The 14,179-nt window shown below is 39.1% G+C and overlaps 1 protein-coding gene across 2 annotated transcripts; it reads right to left on the bottom strand.

Annotated features, from left to right (window-relative positions):
• Positions 1 to 363: 363 nt before the first annotated feature.
• znf326 (zinc finger protein 326) lies at positions 364 to 4,893 on the bottom strand. 2 transcript variants are annotated; one of them, XM_020044435.2, is made up of 11 exons: positions 4,729 to 4,893; positions 3,972 to 3,997; positions 3,755 to 3,842; positions 3,484 to 3,541; positions 3,053 to 3,134; positions 2,902 to 2,968; positions 2,632 to 2,779; positions 2,455 to 2,518; positions 1,958 to 2,088; positions 1,569 to 1,658; positions 364 to 1,448 (listed from the first exon to the last, which is right to left on the bottom strand). In XM_020044435.2, the coding sequence occupies exons 1-11, from the start codon at positions 4,758 to 4,760 to the stop codon at positions 1,401 to 1,403; spliced, it is 834 nt and encodes a 277-aa protein (XP_019899994.2). In that variant the 5' UTR covers positions 4,761 to 4,893; the 3' UTR covers positions 364 to 1,400. The 2 variants fall into 2 exon arrangements, with proteins under 2 accessions (XP_019899994.2, XP_010891788.2); XM_010893486.3 differs by lacking the exon at positions 4,729 to 4,893 and adding an exon at positions 4,195 to 4,428.
• Between the last annotated feature and the right edge of the window lie 9,286 nt (positions 4,894 to 14,179).

The following is a 14,179-nucleotide window of genomic DNA, read 5'->3' as shown; positions in this document are numbered from 1 at the left end:
CATTGTAATGCATTCTTTAATGCATTCATACCTCAGCTAGTGAATACAGAGGAACACTGCAATGGTACAATGGTTGTCTAAAACTCGACACCTTACTATGTAATGAAATCTCAGCTAGTTTAACCTGGGATTCACTCGTGTATCTCACAAGAACACCTTAAATCAGTGGTGGCACATAGGTTGTCAGTGACAGTGGTCACCGTGACCAGTATGTAAAACCAGTTCAACCATCTCTGTTGCAGAATATTAAAGTGGATATTAGTCACACAAACACTCAGTACATAGAGCACACAATACCCCATAATGACAGCGCTAAAACACTGTCAGAAATCTGTGCCAATTTAATGAAAATGACAAACTGGAATCTTTCATACCCTTTATTTAGTACAGTTGCCTTCAGCAAGAAATCCCAGTTTCTTGAGCATCCATCTAGTCGGCCAGTGTCTCCCATTCTTCCATGTAAATCCTCAAGCCTTGTTGAATGGGAGCGTCTGTAAATAAATCTTCAGGTCTTTCCACCGATTTCTGTGGTTCCAAGCGTGGGTTTGACTGGCCCATTCAAGGACACTCAGTCTAGTCCCAAAGCCAGTTCAGCATTGTTTTGGCTGTGTGCACCCACCACCATGCTTCACTGTAAAGATGGCTTTCAGTGATGAACGGTACCTAGTTTTCTGCCAGACTTGGGATTCCCCCCCCCCCCTCATACTCCAAGGGTCCCTCAAGTGGCATGTCATACGTTGTTTCGATCTCTGCAGAGAAAGTCTGAAGCCATTAGACTGGCCCCTGGGTTCTTGGTCACATCCCTGACCCGAGTATCTCCTTGCCAAGGAGGTTCAAAGGGCACAGGAGGCATCAGAGTTAAATTTGGAGTGTCATGGAAAAAGACATTGTACATTGGATGGGTCATAAATTGGCACAAGTTTCGATGTTTCTGCTTCAACATCAGTTGGTCATGTGTGCCTGATTGATGGCAATTTTGTTTTAAATTGAATCAATTATAATTTAAGTCTATTACAATGTGGGGAAAGTGAAAGTGTCTGAATTGAGTGCGTTTCGGTCTTCAAGTTATTTCAGGGTCAAAAACCTATTGTGGAAAGACATTGCAAGTATTCTTTAATAAAATGTTTAAAAATAAAATGTTCAAAAAAAACTACTTTTCAGTAACATTTAGCTGTGTTATTACATGAAACAATTTCTACATTAAACAAAATAATAAACTAAGATTCATCCTCTACATGTAATTCAGTTACTGGTATTCGGTACCAGTATTGGTGTCACAGGTAAATGAAACTGCATATCAATGCTCAGGTCAGTTAGTCCATTTGGTCTTTTTCTACAGTTGTTTTTGATGAGTGGTTGTTGGCTGTCCATAGTAAATACTAGCAGTTGGCTAACATAATCTACTGCTTCTGAAGGCCCTCTGTTGTCTGTTGAAAAGGATCCTTGCCCTGAAATACAACAAGTCTTCATTTCCATTCAAATAAAACTATTTTTGTACAATTCATGGAACAAACAGACAATCGCACATAGCACTGGTGTAAAAGTGTATATGGCTGTTAAGACTTTACCTCAAGGAAACTTGCATACTCAGCCTTCATTTGATTTATGGTGGCCTTTGCAAAGTTCACACTGTCCCGTAACTGTTTAGCTCTATGTTCCTTCAGTGATAAACAGTCAATTAAAGAAACAATAGTTAGTGAACCCAAATCTTTCGCACAACAAAAATTGGAACAATCATGAAAGATTTAGCATGTACTGTATTTTGCTTTAAAATCTTAGGTTCTTTGAAAAAACAAAACCAGCCATTCTCGATTTAACTAAGATCCAAGCTAATCATACACGATTTCTCTAACAATATCAGCGAACGGTTCTTCGTAACATGTCTTCAGTTATTAACTGATGATCTGACAAGTGGCAACTGATGATCTGACAAGTGGCACCTGCTGCAGCAGCTTACCATTTTCTTTCTCAGGTGGTCTTTGGAGCTCAGGTGATCCTGCAGAGCCGAAGGATGCATGGAGAGGGAAACTTGGCACGGGGCGCAGTGTAACATCTCCACCACTGTTATGTATTCCTTGTCCTGCAACGCTGCAAAAGACAGTGGTGTGATGTAGCTAAGTGTGCAAGTGCAGTAAGTGGTTTATACAAGTACATTTAAAATTCACGAGTCACGGTTTTGGCAGAAAGAATAAGCAACTACAGTATACAGTTTTGACAGCAGCAGGTTGCTTAGGGTTAAGAGTATTTAACCAGTAATGATGAGTTTTCCAGATTGAATCCCAGAGCCTTCAGAAAGTAATTTTGTCCCTGGGCATTAGTCTAAGGTTGTTGCTGTGAAATGAGAATGTGGTTTTTGTCAATAATACTGTTGCTTATTTGGCCCAAACCGGGGTTGCCAGGCATATGAGACAACAGTAGGAAGGTTGGATACACCTTCAAATGAAATTAAGATACCTCTAACAGCTTCTTTGTTTATCTGAGGTTTATCACCTTGCCGGACTTTGGCTAACATAGCCTCCTGTAATGAAAAAATTATAATAATTTGCATTAATCAATAAGCTTTTATATGACTCACACAGGTTCATGACCTTACATTTCGTTACAGAAAGAAAATGCATTTGCTCCACCCACATGTAAAAAGGCAACTGTGGTGTCATCGTAGTCGCTTAGATTCTGGACATGTTCCATGATCTCCCAGTGACCACTGCACTTCAAATGCAACCCAAGGCTGGTTGCTTTAGGGAATTCCAAGTTACACATGTCACAGGTGAAAGAATCCCTAAAAGATACCAATAAGTAAGATTTGCAACAATATTATTATGGATTACTGCAAGGAGGTCCTTGCAAGTCAAAACAAGTCAAGTCAAATTGTGGTTCCTCTAATCAAAACGAGTTATTCACCTGGCTATGTCGTCATTTGGGCTTCTGCTTCTCTTCCTTGGGACTTCTGATGGAGACTTGGATTTGTCTCCATACCAAAAAAGAACATTTAACTATCAATTACTTTATCCATTCACAACTATCAGATTAAATATTTGTTTGACAATCTTACCTCTTCCGCTACATTCTGATTCACCATTGTTAGGATATGTAACCCAGTTAGACAGGGTAAACCTTGGTGGACTTCTAGTCAGCTGTAAACAGAGAAATGTACAATTACATCACTGCACCAGAGCAATCCTCATCATCCTCTTAAATTTTTGTCCCCCAATTTTAATTAAGGCCTGGCAGCACACCAACTCCCAGGGGTCTCAGGACGGTTGACATCAATTATTACACTGCTTGCTCAACCAGGAAGCTTTTCAGCACTACAAGTAACACTTTCTCCGGCTTTGGGCCTCAATTACACTCACAGACGATGCAAGGCAACCATACTCGATTACTCCCTAAATCAGCACTGTGCTGGCTAATTGCATCGCCCTTCACAGGACCCCAGGGCTGATCGGCGAGCCAGGTTTGATCACTGAAGCAGCAAACTTTTACCTCAACCTCCGATGAGTCCGATGAAGAGCCGGGGTCACATGGATCGTAGAGCTCAGTTCTGGAGAGGAAAAACAAACATAAATGCATCTTAGGTCTTGTGCAATTTCCCCTTAAAAATGGTGCGAGCACTAGGAGTAGACCATGTCTACATACATAAATAAACATTCCAAATGAGTATAATCACTTTTTCCAGGAAAATGCCTAATACATTTGAATTGTTTAAATAATAAGCAAATTGGCTTAGTTTGGATAAATTACAAGCAAATCATACTTTTCAGAGTTGCGTGTTTGCTGGGAGTTGTAAGATGATGGGCTTACAGTTGGGAGTTTTGTGTGTTGTGTGAGACCTTGGACGGTTTCTGTGGGGGAAAATAAAGCTTGTACATTGAAAAGAAAAACAAGATAATAATATAATAATTAGGGAATGGGTTTTCTATCTATATCAGACAGAAATTAGCAATGGAACGGTTAGGGTATGGAGGACCTACCTGTACTTCGCAGGGTTGGTATGAAGCTGTAACCGAATAAACATCAGATAATAGGATTAATTAGATTGCACACCTTTGACTTCTGCATTCATCATTCTGCTGGCCTGTAGGTTAATCTTTATAAAACGTATACATACGTCAATTAGCAACAACTCTACACCAGTGCAAGAAACCAGGCGGTGATATTAACTACATGTTATTAAGCTAACGTTGGCGAGCTTACCTTCCGTGACCATAATCATAACACGAATCATGTTGTCGATTCATTCTCGTCCCCTGTTAATTAGCTATTGACCACTGACATTTTAGTTGTAATACACAGGTCTTTAACTATACACTCCTTGATATGACTGCAGCCACGCTACCTAAAGCTAGCAATAACATGTTTTTCTTCTTTGGTATCACTCATGGCGGTCTACAAACGATCGTGTCGGAGATATACTGCCACCAAGGGGCCATGATTACGGTGGAGAATGAGATAATCATCTTGCTTTGCCCTTAAAAGGAAATCGGTTATGTTGTAATTTTGCCTTGTGACTTGTAATTAACTTCGTTGGCACATATTAATCTCAATAAGGATATGTAATTGAGAATGGCAAGTTACAAAATGTTTGCTTTGTAAGTTAACGTTTGCCAGCTTCAAATTTGCATTAGATAAATATCCATGGCTTTCAATCAATCGCTTAGCTGGCTAGATAAATATCATGACATCTAGCCATGTAGGAGGTTTTAAAAAGAGATCAGAATGTCTACTCACTGTTTATTGTCCACCTTGCCTGAAACCAACATGATTTAACACAAATCAGAAACTTAGTTTTAACGTGGGTTGTGGGCTTTTTTTGGTTTATTAAATACTATGAAATATATAATCTTTTTTCGCAAGTTTCAGTTTCATGATAGGCCCAGGCTGCAGCAGATGGTAGCAAATCTCTAGAGAATAAGATGGGAAACTCAACATTATGCACACCACTTTGAAGATGAGCGTTTTTTCGCTGTGATACTAAAGGCGTCAACCTTACGCAGCAGCTGTGACCATCGTTTCCCCCTTCTCAACTCAACTGCAAAGCAGAGTTATAGCTTCTGCGTCACGATAAGCTTCATGAGAGAGAACCTTTTATTCTATTCAGCCACACAAATTCCCAACTTAGTGTGTGAATGCGAACATTATTAACCAAACGGCCTTGATCCTATTCCACTTGTGTGCTTCAGTCACCAGAGCTCCAGGAACTTTGCATTGCTTACTATAGCTTAAGATTGCTGACGTCACCCAGAAAAGATCCCTCATTTGATGAGCAGAGAGGATCAGATGTAGACAGTGCAGATAATCATGTAGTCAGCTAAATGTAATTTTATCCTCTATATTTGAGTTTTTGTTTGAATCTTTTATTGTGTTTTGCACTAAATATCATGTGTCTGCTCCAACTTTCACTAAAAGGTCACTGATCTGCTAATGAGCGGTCGGTGAGTGGATTTTGGTGAACGAGATAGACGTGCACATCCAGGACCCACTAGAACATAAGGCTATCCTCCTGGAGCATGGGAATAACGAGAACGCTCACGTCAAAAGACAACTAATGGGCATAACGCGGCCTCAATTCGGTCACGAAGATTACATCAAGGCCTTTTGAAGATGTTTCAAATATTGTAACATAAAACAAGTCCGGCCAAAACGATTGTAAAATGATGGCGTACAGTTCAAGGTATTGCTAAAACCTCTGAGTCCTAATAATTCTTAGTTCTACCTGCATACACCTACAATTGATTTTTTCCAGTGGTTGAGTATTGGAGGCATGTTCAGGCATGTTTTCTTCGGATTTCCCCTCCCCACTAATGAAGGTGCATGGTCCCAGTAGCTTGCACTGGAATGCAAGTCCTCGCTCAGGCAGGTTTGGCTTACGCCGGTCATGCTGAGCTACAGTACAATTGCACATTGAATAATTTATGGTGGAAATGGGCTTGTGAAACCGGAACTGGTTTAATGGTAGCATCCCTTAATCTGCATACGCAGCAGTGAGTAGAATACGTTGAAAATCTTGGATCAAACACAGCAACTCCTTCTGGTATTGTATTCCAAAGACCTTGTTTAAGAACATTGGAGGATTAGAATTTCTTCTTAGAGCGGACTTTAATGTTAACAATTTACCTATATCATTGTCAGAGTTTCACAAACAAATACTCTTGTATTGGAAAATGTTATACGTGCATAACTTCTCACCCCACACATCAATACTCTGGAACAACCGATATATTTTGCACCGCAACAGATCTCTCTTCTTTGAAGATTAGTATGGGGAAAACATATGGTCCATGGCCGACTTAATGGATACCGATGGACATTTTTTTAATTTTGAACAATTTTGCATCAAACATAATTTCAAACCCTTAAAATCTGACTTTTCTAAATTACATAGAGCACTACCCCAAGGTTTTGTTTCTCTAACAAGAAACATTTTGGAATATTATCCGATTCATCCACAATCAGCCCCACTTTCAATTCAAGGAATCTCTGTTTTGGATAAAAAATGCACTAACCACTATATTTGGAATTGTTTTATTGAATATCTTTACCCTAACAGCCAAAATAAAAATAACATTTTACAAAAATGTGATAAAGTTTCAGTCACTAAACTTAGAACAATGTATCTAACACTCCCTATACCTCCTAAAGTGAAAGAAACACATTTTAAGGTAATGAACAACATTTACCCCTCTAAAGAATTACTGAGACTTCGCTTTGGTATAGATGTTAATACGTGTACATTCTGTGAAAATGATGTCGAAACTACGGACCATGTGTTTTTCTCATGTAATGTGATACAGACATTTTGGTGTGATATACGTAAATGGATTAAGCAACAGATAACTTCATTCCCAAGCACTATTTCCTGTGACGACATAACATTCGGATTAGTGTTGCAAAATAAGGGTGATGAGCTCTGTTCTAATACAATTGTATGTCTAGCTACATTTTTTATTCATAAATGTAGAACAGTGAAATCATCTCCCAAATTTATTGTTTTTTTAAATGAATTTAAACTGTATATGAAGTCCTTAAAAACTCTGAAAGGTCCTAAAGCACAAAACATATATGATACCCTAAAACACTTCCCAACGGAAGTAAATAGTTGAACAATGTATGTATTATCCCCTTGTGTTATGGTATTATTATTTATATATATATATATATTTTTTTTTTTTTTGCCTTTTATAAACCATTCTCTATTTTTGTTACTAAGACTACTATATTTTTACTGTTTGTATTAAGAGCTGTTCCCTATGGCTATATCTGCTCTGTTTCCTATTCTGAAAAACCGAATTTATGCAGCCATGTTTGTTTGTGAATTTTGATATTTTCAATAAAAAAAAATAAAAAAATAAAAAGAATACGTTGAAAATAATCAGACGCCATCTTGGAGGCTGTCTCCAGTTCATTTGTAACCTCATTGGCTGCCACCTACACTGTGCAGGAGTGAGGCCTATGCGCTTACCCTAATATACCTCTAACTTATCCTAGTGAATTAATTATTAACAATTAATTATTCCCATTTATCCTCCCATTCCATATCCACTCACAATACTACCCACCCAGCTTCTCTCACGGTGTAAATCATATCCTTACACAGGCTCAGAAACCTGGGAAGTGGAAGACCTCTTCAGTCAGTATTCTTTGCAATGTTTCAGCTGTGAATTCCTTGATACCTCAAAATCTAACAGCTGCAGACGGAACTGTGTCCGGCTTCTTGGATTTATTGTTCTTTTGAGCAGTGTCAATTAACAATACGCATAATAAATGGCACAAAATCAATCTTCGCAAAAGGGTTAAATTAGGCAACAGGAGGCGGGAGTTGCTGAGGGGGATGATGACATTTATAGTAAAGCATTGCGTATTCGTATAAGACATTCACATGTGATAAGCAATTAGAGACAGGGAAACGCAGGTGTCTTTTATTAAAGGGATAGTTCACCCAAATAACAAAATGGCACATCAATGAACTCACCCTAGCGTCTCCAACCTTCACCTATGTCTCCTCAACATCTGTCCCTCTGACAACTACTGTCAGTGAAAGAGTTAAAAAAGGACTCCTTAAAAAACAAATCAAGAAATAGCCTTGGCCCTGGCCATAGACGAAATAGGTTAGTCACAATGAAAAGATCCGTCGCACAGCTTGCCTAATAATTAACCCATGGAGTAAAGGTTATGTAGGGCTTATTAGCTCATGCTACTTTATGATTTTTAATGACATGACAATAAGGAGGAAAGGCCAGAGAGACAGAAAGGAGGGGCATAAACAATCAGCTGAGCCAGTGCTCAAACCCCAGCAGGTACAGTGGGGAGAACAAGTATTTGATACATTGCCGATTTTGCAGGTTTTCCTACTTACAAAGCATGTAAGCATAGGTCTGTCATTTTTATCATAGGTACACTTCAACTGTGAGAGACGGAATCTAAAACAAAAATCCAGAAAATCACATTGTATGATTTAAAAAAAATTGTTTTGCATTTTATTGCATGACATAAGAATTTGATCACCTACCAACCAGTAAGAATACCGTCTCACATAGACCTGTTAGTTTTTCTTTAAGAAGCCCTCCTGTTCTCCACTCATTACCTGTATTAACTGCACCTGTTTGAACTCTGAGTTCATCTGTCCACATACTCAATCAAACAGACTCCAACCTCTCCACAATGGCCAAGACCAGAGAGCTTATCAGGGATAAAATTGTAGACAAGCACAAGGCTGGGATGGGCTACAGGACAATAGGCAAGCAGCTTGGTGAGAAGGCAACAACTGATGGAAAATGGAAGAAGTTCAAGATGACGGTCAGTCTCCCTCAGTCTGGGGCTCCATTCAAGATCTCACCTCGTGGGGCATCAATGATCATGAGGAAGGTGAGGGATCAGCCCAGAAATACACGGCAGGACCTGGTCAATGACCTGAAGAGAGCTGGGACCACAGTCTCAAAGAAAACCATTAGTAACACATTACGCTGTCATGAATTAAAATCCTGCAGCGCACGCAAGGTCCCCTTGCTCAAGCCAGTGCATGTCCAGGCCCGTCTGAAGTTTGCCAATGACCATCTGAATGATCCAGAGGAGGAATGGGAGAAGGTCATGTGATCTGATGAGACAAAAATAGAGCTTTTTGGTCTAAACTCCACTTGACGTGTTTGGAGGAAGAAGAAGGATGAGTACAACCCCATGAACAACATCCCAACCGTGAAGCATGGAGGTGGAAACAACATTCTTTGGGGATGCTTTTCTGCATAGGGGACAGGACAACTGCACCGTATTGAGGGGAGGATGGATGGTGCCATAAATCGCGAGATCTTGGCCAACAACCTCCTTCCCTCAGTAAGAGCATTGAAGATGGGTCGTGGCTGGGTCTTCCAGCATGACAATGACCCGAAAGACACAGCCAGGGCAACTAAGGAGTGGCTCCGTAAGAAGCATCTCAAGGTCCTGGAGTGGCCTAGCCAGTCTCCAGACCTGAACCCAATAGAAAATCTTCGGAGGGAGCTGAAAGTCCATATTGCCCAGCGACAGACCCGAAACCTGAAGGATTTGGAGAAGGTCTGTAGGGAGGAGTGGGCCAAAATCCCTGCTGCAGTGTGTGCAAACCTGTTCAAGAACTACAGGAAATGTATGATCTCTGTAACTGCAAACAAAGGTTTCTGTACCAAATATTAATTTCTGCTTTTCTGATGTATGAAATACTTATGCCATGCAATAAAAAGCAAATTAATTACTTAAAAATCATACAATGTGATTTTCTGGATTTTATTTTTTTGATTCCGTCACTCACAGTTGAAGAGTACCTATGATAAAAAGTACAGACCTCTACATGCTTTTTAAGTTGGAAAACCTGCAAAATCGGCAGTGTATCAAATGTTCTCCCCACTGTACAATGTGTGGTCCCTGGGGGTTTTCTGTGAGTCACTACACCAGAATTCAGTGCATCTTTGCTAATGTCTCATGGTTCGTGTTGAGCAGAAAGTAGTCAACTTGTCAGATTGAAAGCAATATTGCAGCCCTGTGTGGTTAGAAACCCTTTACAAGTCAAATAGAATAGGGGTATGGCAGTTGAAGGATGTATACATATGAAACTTTGCATAAAGTAGTGGAGATGTTAAGAGTACATCCAGTCTCATCCAGAATTGGCAGCCTTGGTTTAATCATGAGGGGAAAAGTCTGTATGAAATGAACACAGGAAATGAGCTGTATTTATTTAACTAATTTGATTAATGATTCAAATACATCAACCAAAAAAAAGACAATGAAGTGTCAATATTTTTTGTTACCTTGTTTTCAGCACCCTCCCCTTGAAAGGAGAACCACATTAAGGCAGTTTCTTAATGTTCATGAGACTGGAGATCATGTCCGAAAAACATGATCACACATTTAAAAGCCAGTCGGCCATTCAAACATAACAGAGGCACTCCAGTGTCCCTTGTGGTGCTAATAAAGCTCTAGCAAACAAATCTAAAGACAGAGTAACACTGTGATAACAAAGGATGGAATCTGAAGTTTTGTTTGACAACCATCCATTTCATGAATGTGAAACTGCAGGAATCTGAGAACTCGTCCTTTGTTCTATCCTGGGAAGAAGTATTTTTTTAATGCACACGTGGTGCCTCTATCGTCACAAATTAAATTAGTTTACTTAGGCCATTTAAAAAAAACGGTCACAGTTGCTGCCTGTGCCTCTTACAGTTCTCTCCTAGGAGGATGCTTTCCCACCAGAGCTCATGGTTATTGCATGTCTGGCATTCTCACGCAAGAGAACAGTTGGATCTGGTCTACATTATGTCCCTTCACCCTCTCGCCCCAACCATTAAAAAAAATCAGCCAGTGAGTTTCCTTTCTTTCTGTACTGCCTCTGGGGCACTGCCTCCCCTGGGTGGGACAGTCAGCTTACATGAGCTGCCATGCCCGAGTAGAAATAATTTGGGAGTTGGGTCATTGTCTTCCGACAGGTGGCGTCATGTTTTCTGACTTAACACAATGTAAGTGGGGATGCTTGTTTTCTCTACCTTTGGTAAGAGCTGCTCCTAAGCTGTGAAATGTATCATTACTGGAACACAAAGACATCTATTAGGGAATACCCCTTTAATACTACTGCTGTGTAATGTTGATCACATGAAAACTGTTGTGTCAGTAATGACCGACAGGGTTGATAATTCAAACATACAAGGACAAATGATTCAAAGTCTTTTATAAGCAATCAGGTTTACTTGGTCAAACTTTATAATGTAGAAAATCATATTGTGTGTTTAGGGCTCATGCACAAAAAAATTATCTAGCATACATGTACTTAGGTCTTTTTCTAACCAGGTGCTTTAATCCTTTTCCAATTATCAACATTTTTAAATAGATAGTGGATGAGCATGAGTCAATGAGTGGGGCAATTGCTTTCTTTCAAAACAAAAAAACCCGACTGTATTGGAAAAATGAACAAAGTGTGACATTATTGTAATATCAACATAACAAAGTAAAATGAACACATCCACATAATAACTTTTTTCTTTAAAACCCTACCCCTGGGATAAGAAAAAAGCTCTAATTGCCAAAGCACACTATGTAATTTACTAAAAACAAAGTAGAGCAAGCTACAACATGCTCAAAGTACAGGAATGTATGCCAACACCCTCCTTGAAAATAAATACAAAAAACTACATATTTAAAGCATAAAATTATATTGACAAATTGATACCACCTGGCCTGGTGTCAAAGTTACAGCCTGGAACATTCAGGTAACTTATAGGTATTGACTATATCTGATCTGAGGATCACCTTAATGTTATGGCATGAGTTCTCTGAATCCTTAAAGAAATTCTGACAGACGCCACATGATTACAAATCAAGCAAAAACTGGTCTTAGCCATACTACCTTAAAGTCTTTGTGTAAGTTGTACATGGTTCGATCATTGCCCTCAGTTAAAGCACAGGTTATAACTCCTTAAAAAAAACATTTGTATAAAGCACCTTACCCATTTATCTGAATCTCTGAAAAGATATAGCGGAGTTTAAGTGCCACACAAGCACCTCATAGAGTATAATGACCAATTGTTTCACAATGCTTAATTTAGGCAGAAGCTGAAGCGTTGTCCTGGAGATTTCAATGTTCCATTGCTTGAGCTCCTATTTCGGTAATGGGGAAAAAAGAGTATGTGGAGCCTCAGCACGTGAATATAAACAGTACTGGCACCCAAAATAATCGATTTCAGTCAAAGTCAAGCAGTGAAATAGAGAAAGTAACAAAACTATTTAAAAATCTAGATTTAGTAGTAGTTTGGTATGTTTGCAAATGTGAGCAGTTTATGAACAGTACAGAAATAAGCTGGAAAAGGAAATATAACAATCTTTGTGCGTAGTTTATTTATGCTATTGTTGCCTATTTTCTTAGGTATAGTAAAACAGCTCTCTCCCTTTTGTCAAACCTCATCTCTTCTAAATTACACATCTTAAAGCCCCCATGTGTAATAATATTGATCGGTATTCCCTATCACCCCATTAAGGCCAAGCAAGGAAAGCAAACACTTCAAGATCTAAGTTTCCCTTGCTCTGCTTTCACTGAGCATTGACATCACCAATTGAAATGCTTCTAGCACACACTGCTAACTAGCTAGCCATTTCACATCATCTACACATGAAGTCTTTGTAATCATCACTGTATGTCTAAAAAAATCTATGCGTGTTTTTATTTAAAACAACTCCAAAAATGTATTTGTTAACATTTATTTCCATGAACCACCTTTGGCCCTTGAAATGCTTTGTTTGATCGTGTAGGCGTTAGAAAGCAAATGTGAAGCTATTTACATACATTGCCTCCATTGGCTATAGAATGGTATAAAGCCCTCCCCTGGCCATAGATGAACAGCTAGTGGTCTGTTTTAATCAGATCATGTGTTATGAAGTGGGCCAAGTGCTATCCCACCTTAACAGGCTGAAATTCCAGGCCTTTTTTTCAAAACAACTCAAAAATACAATGTGTTATTTAGACCTCATAGTGTGAAAATATAAAATCAAATTTCTGTATTTAACAGTATCTGTACGGCACTGTTAAATATTAGAATTAGTATCTTCTGTAATGGGGGACTGTAAAGCATACATGGACATTCAACAAAATTAAAAAGCAAATCAAATATTAGTTCAACAGTGTAAAAAAGCTGAGCACTTCTATTTTATTCTCCAGTGAACTTTAGTATGATTATATAGGCAGGAACATCACGAAACTATTCCAAACAGTTCCCACCTGACTGGACAGAGAAACCCCTTTTATCAACACACAAATCAGACCATGTTGTGGCTCCAGGATGTCATTAAAGCAAATTGATGAAATCCAATTAGAGCAAAAATGACTGATTAAAAAGACAGCATCTGTTCACTAACTGAATGGGGATGTGGATAATGACTATATAAACCATCATGAGTTCTCCTCTGTTTTAGCTTTTGTTACGAAAGCCCTCACTGAGAAATAGCAGCAGTTCAGTTGAAAATCTGTCCCCCTATACCTGAGTAGCAAATACAATAGTTGTGAATAAGTCAAAATATATTTTCCCCATAAAAACATACTGTGATAATATCCAGTGAAGCAATTAAAATCTTTTTTGTACTACATATTCAGGCTTGAATAGGCTCTGTGCATAAGCGTATGGACGAATTTCCGCTTTAGCCATATGTCGGCATATCATTTTCCGGTTTACTTAAGGCGATCACCCGCGTCGCCCAAAATTTCAGTTTTTAGTAGATGTCTCCAAGACCTGCCTAAAATAAGCATTAGTGATGTCCATCGAATTGTTGATGTCTGGTCCCCTGCTCCAACAAGCAAGCGGAACAAGGGATTCAAACTCTACGTATGCACAACTACGAGGGTAAGTAGTTTACTGTGGTGTGCCGGCCTGCTATCTGCTAAACTAGTTAGCAACGTGTTCCTTTTTAGTGTTGTATTAGGCAGGACAATAGAACGCATAAAAATTCACCCTAGCCTCAAAAACGGCATAAGAACGCTGGCTTAGCTGGAACGCTAGCGCGTCCCCATAGCAAGTGAATTGAAACAAACCTTTGTTCAGTCTCTTCTAACCTAAAATTCCATAGCCTTAAAAAAGCACCAAAACAGGTCTCCTCTTTTATTTTACTACTGTAACCTCATTTCACAACGAAACTGAAAAATAACAACTGGCATAGGAAGTAAACATCTGGTCCTATA

The sequence above is a fragment of the Esox lucius genome, chromosome 3 (assembly GCF_011004845.1).
Source record: "Esox lucius isolate fEsoLuc1 chromosome 3, fEsoLuc1.pri, whole genome shotgun sequence".
NCBI lineage: Eukaryota > Metazoa > Chordata > Actinopteri > Esociformes > Esocidae > Esox > Esox lucius.
The sequence above is the reverse complement of the archived record's forward strand: the minus strand, read 5'-3'. Positions and strand labels throughout refer to the sequence as shown.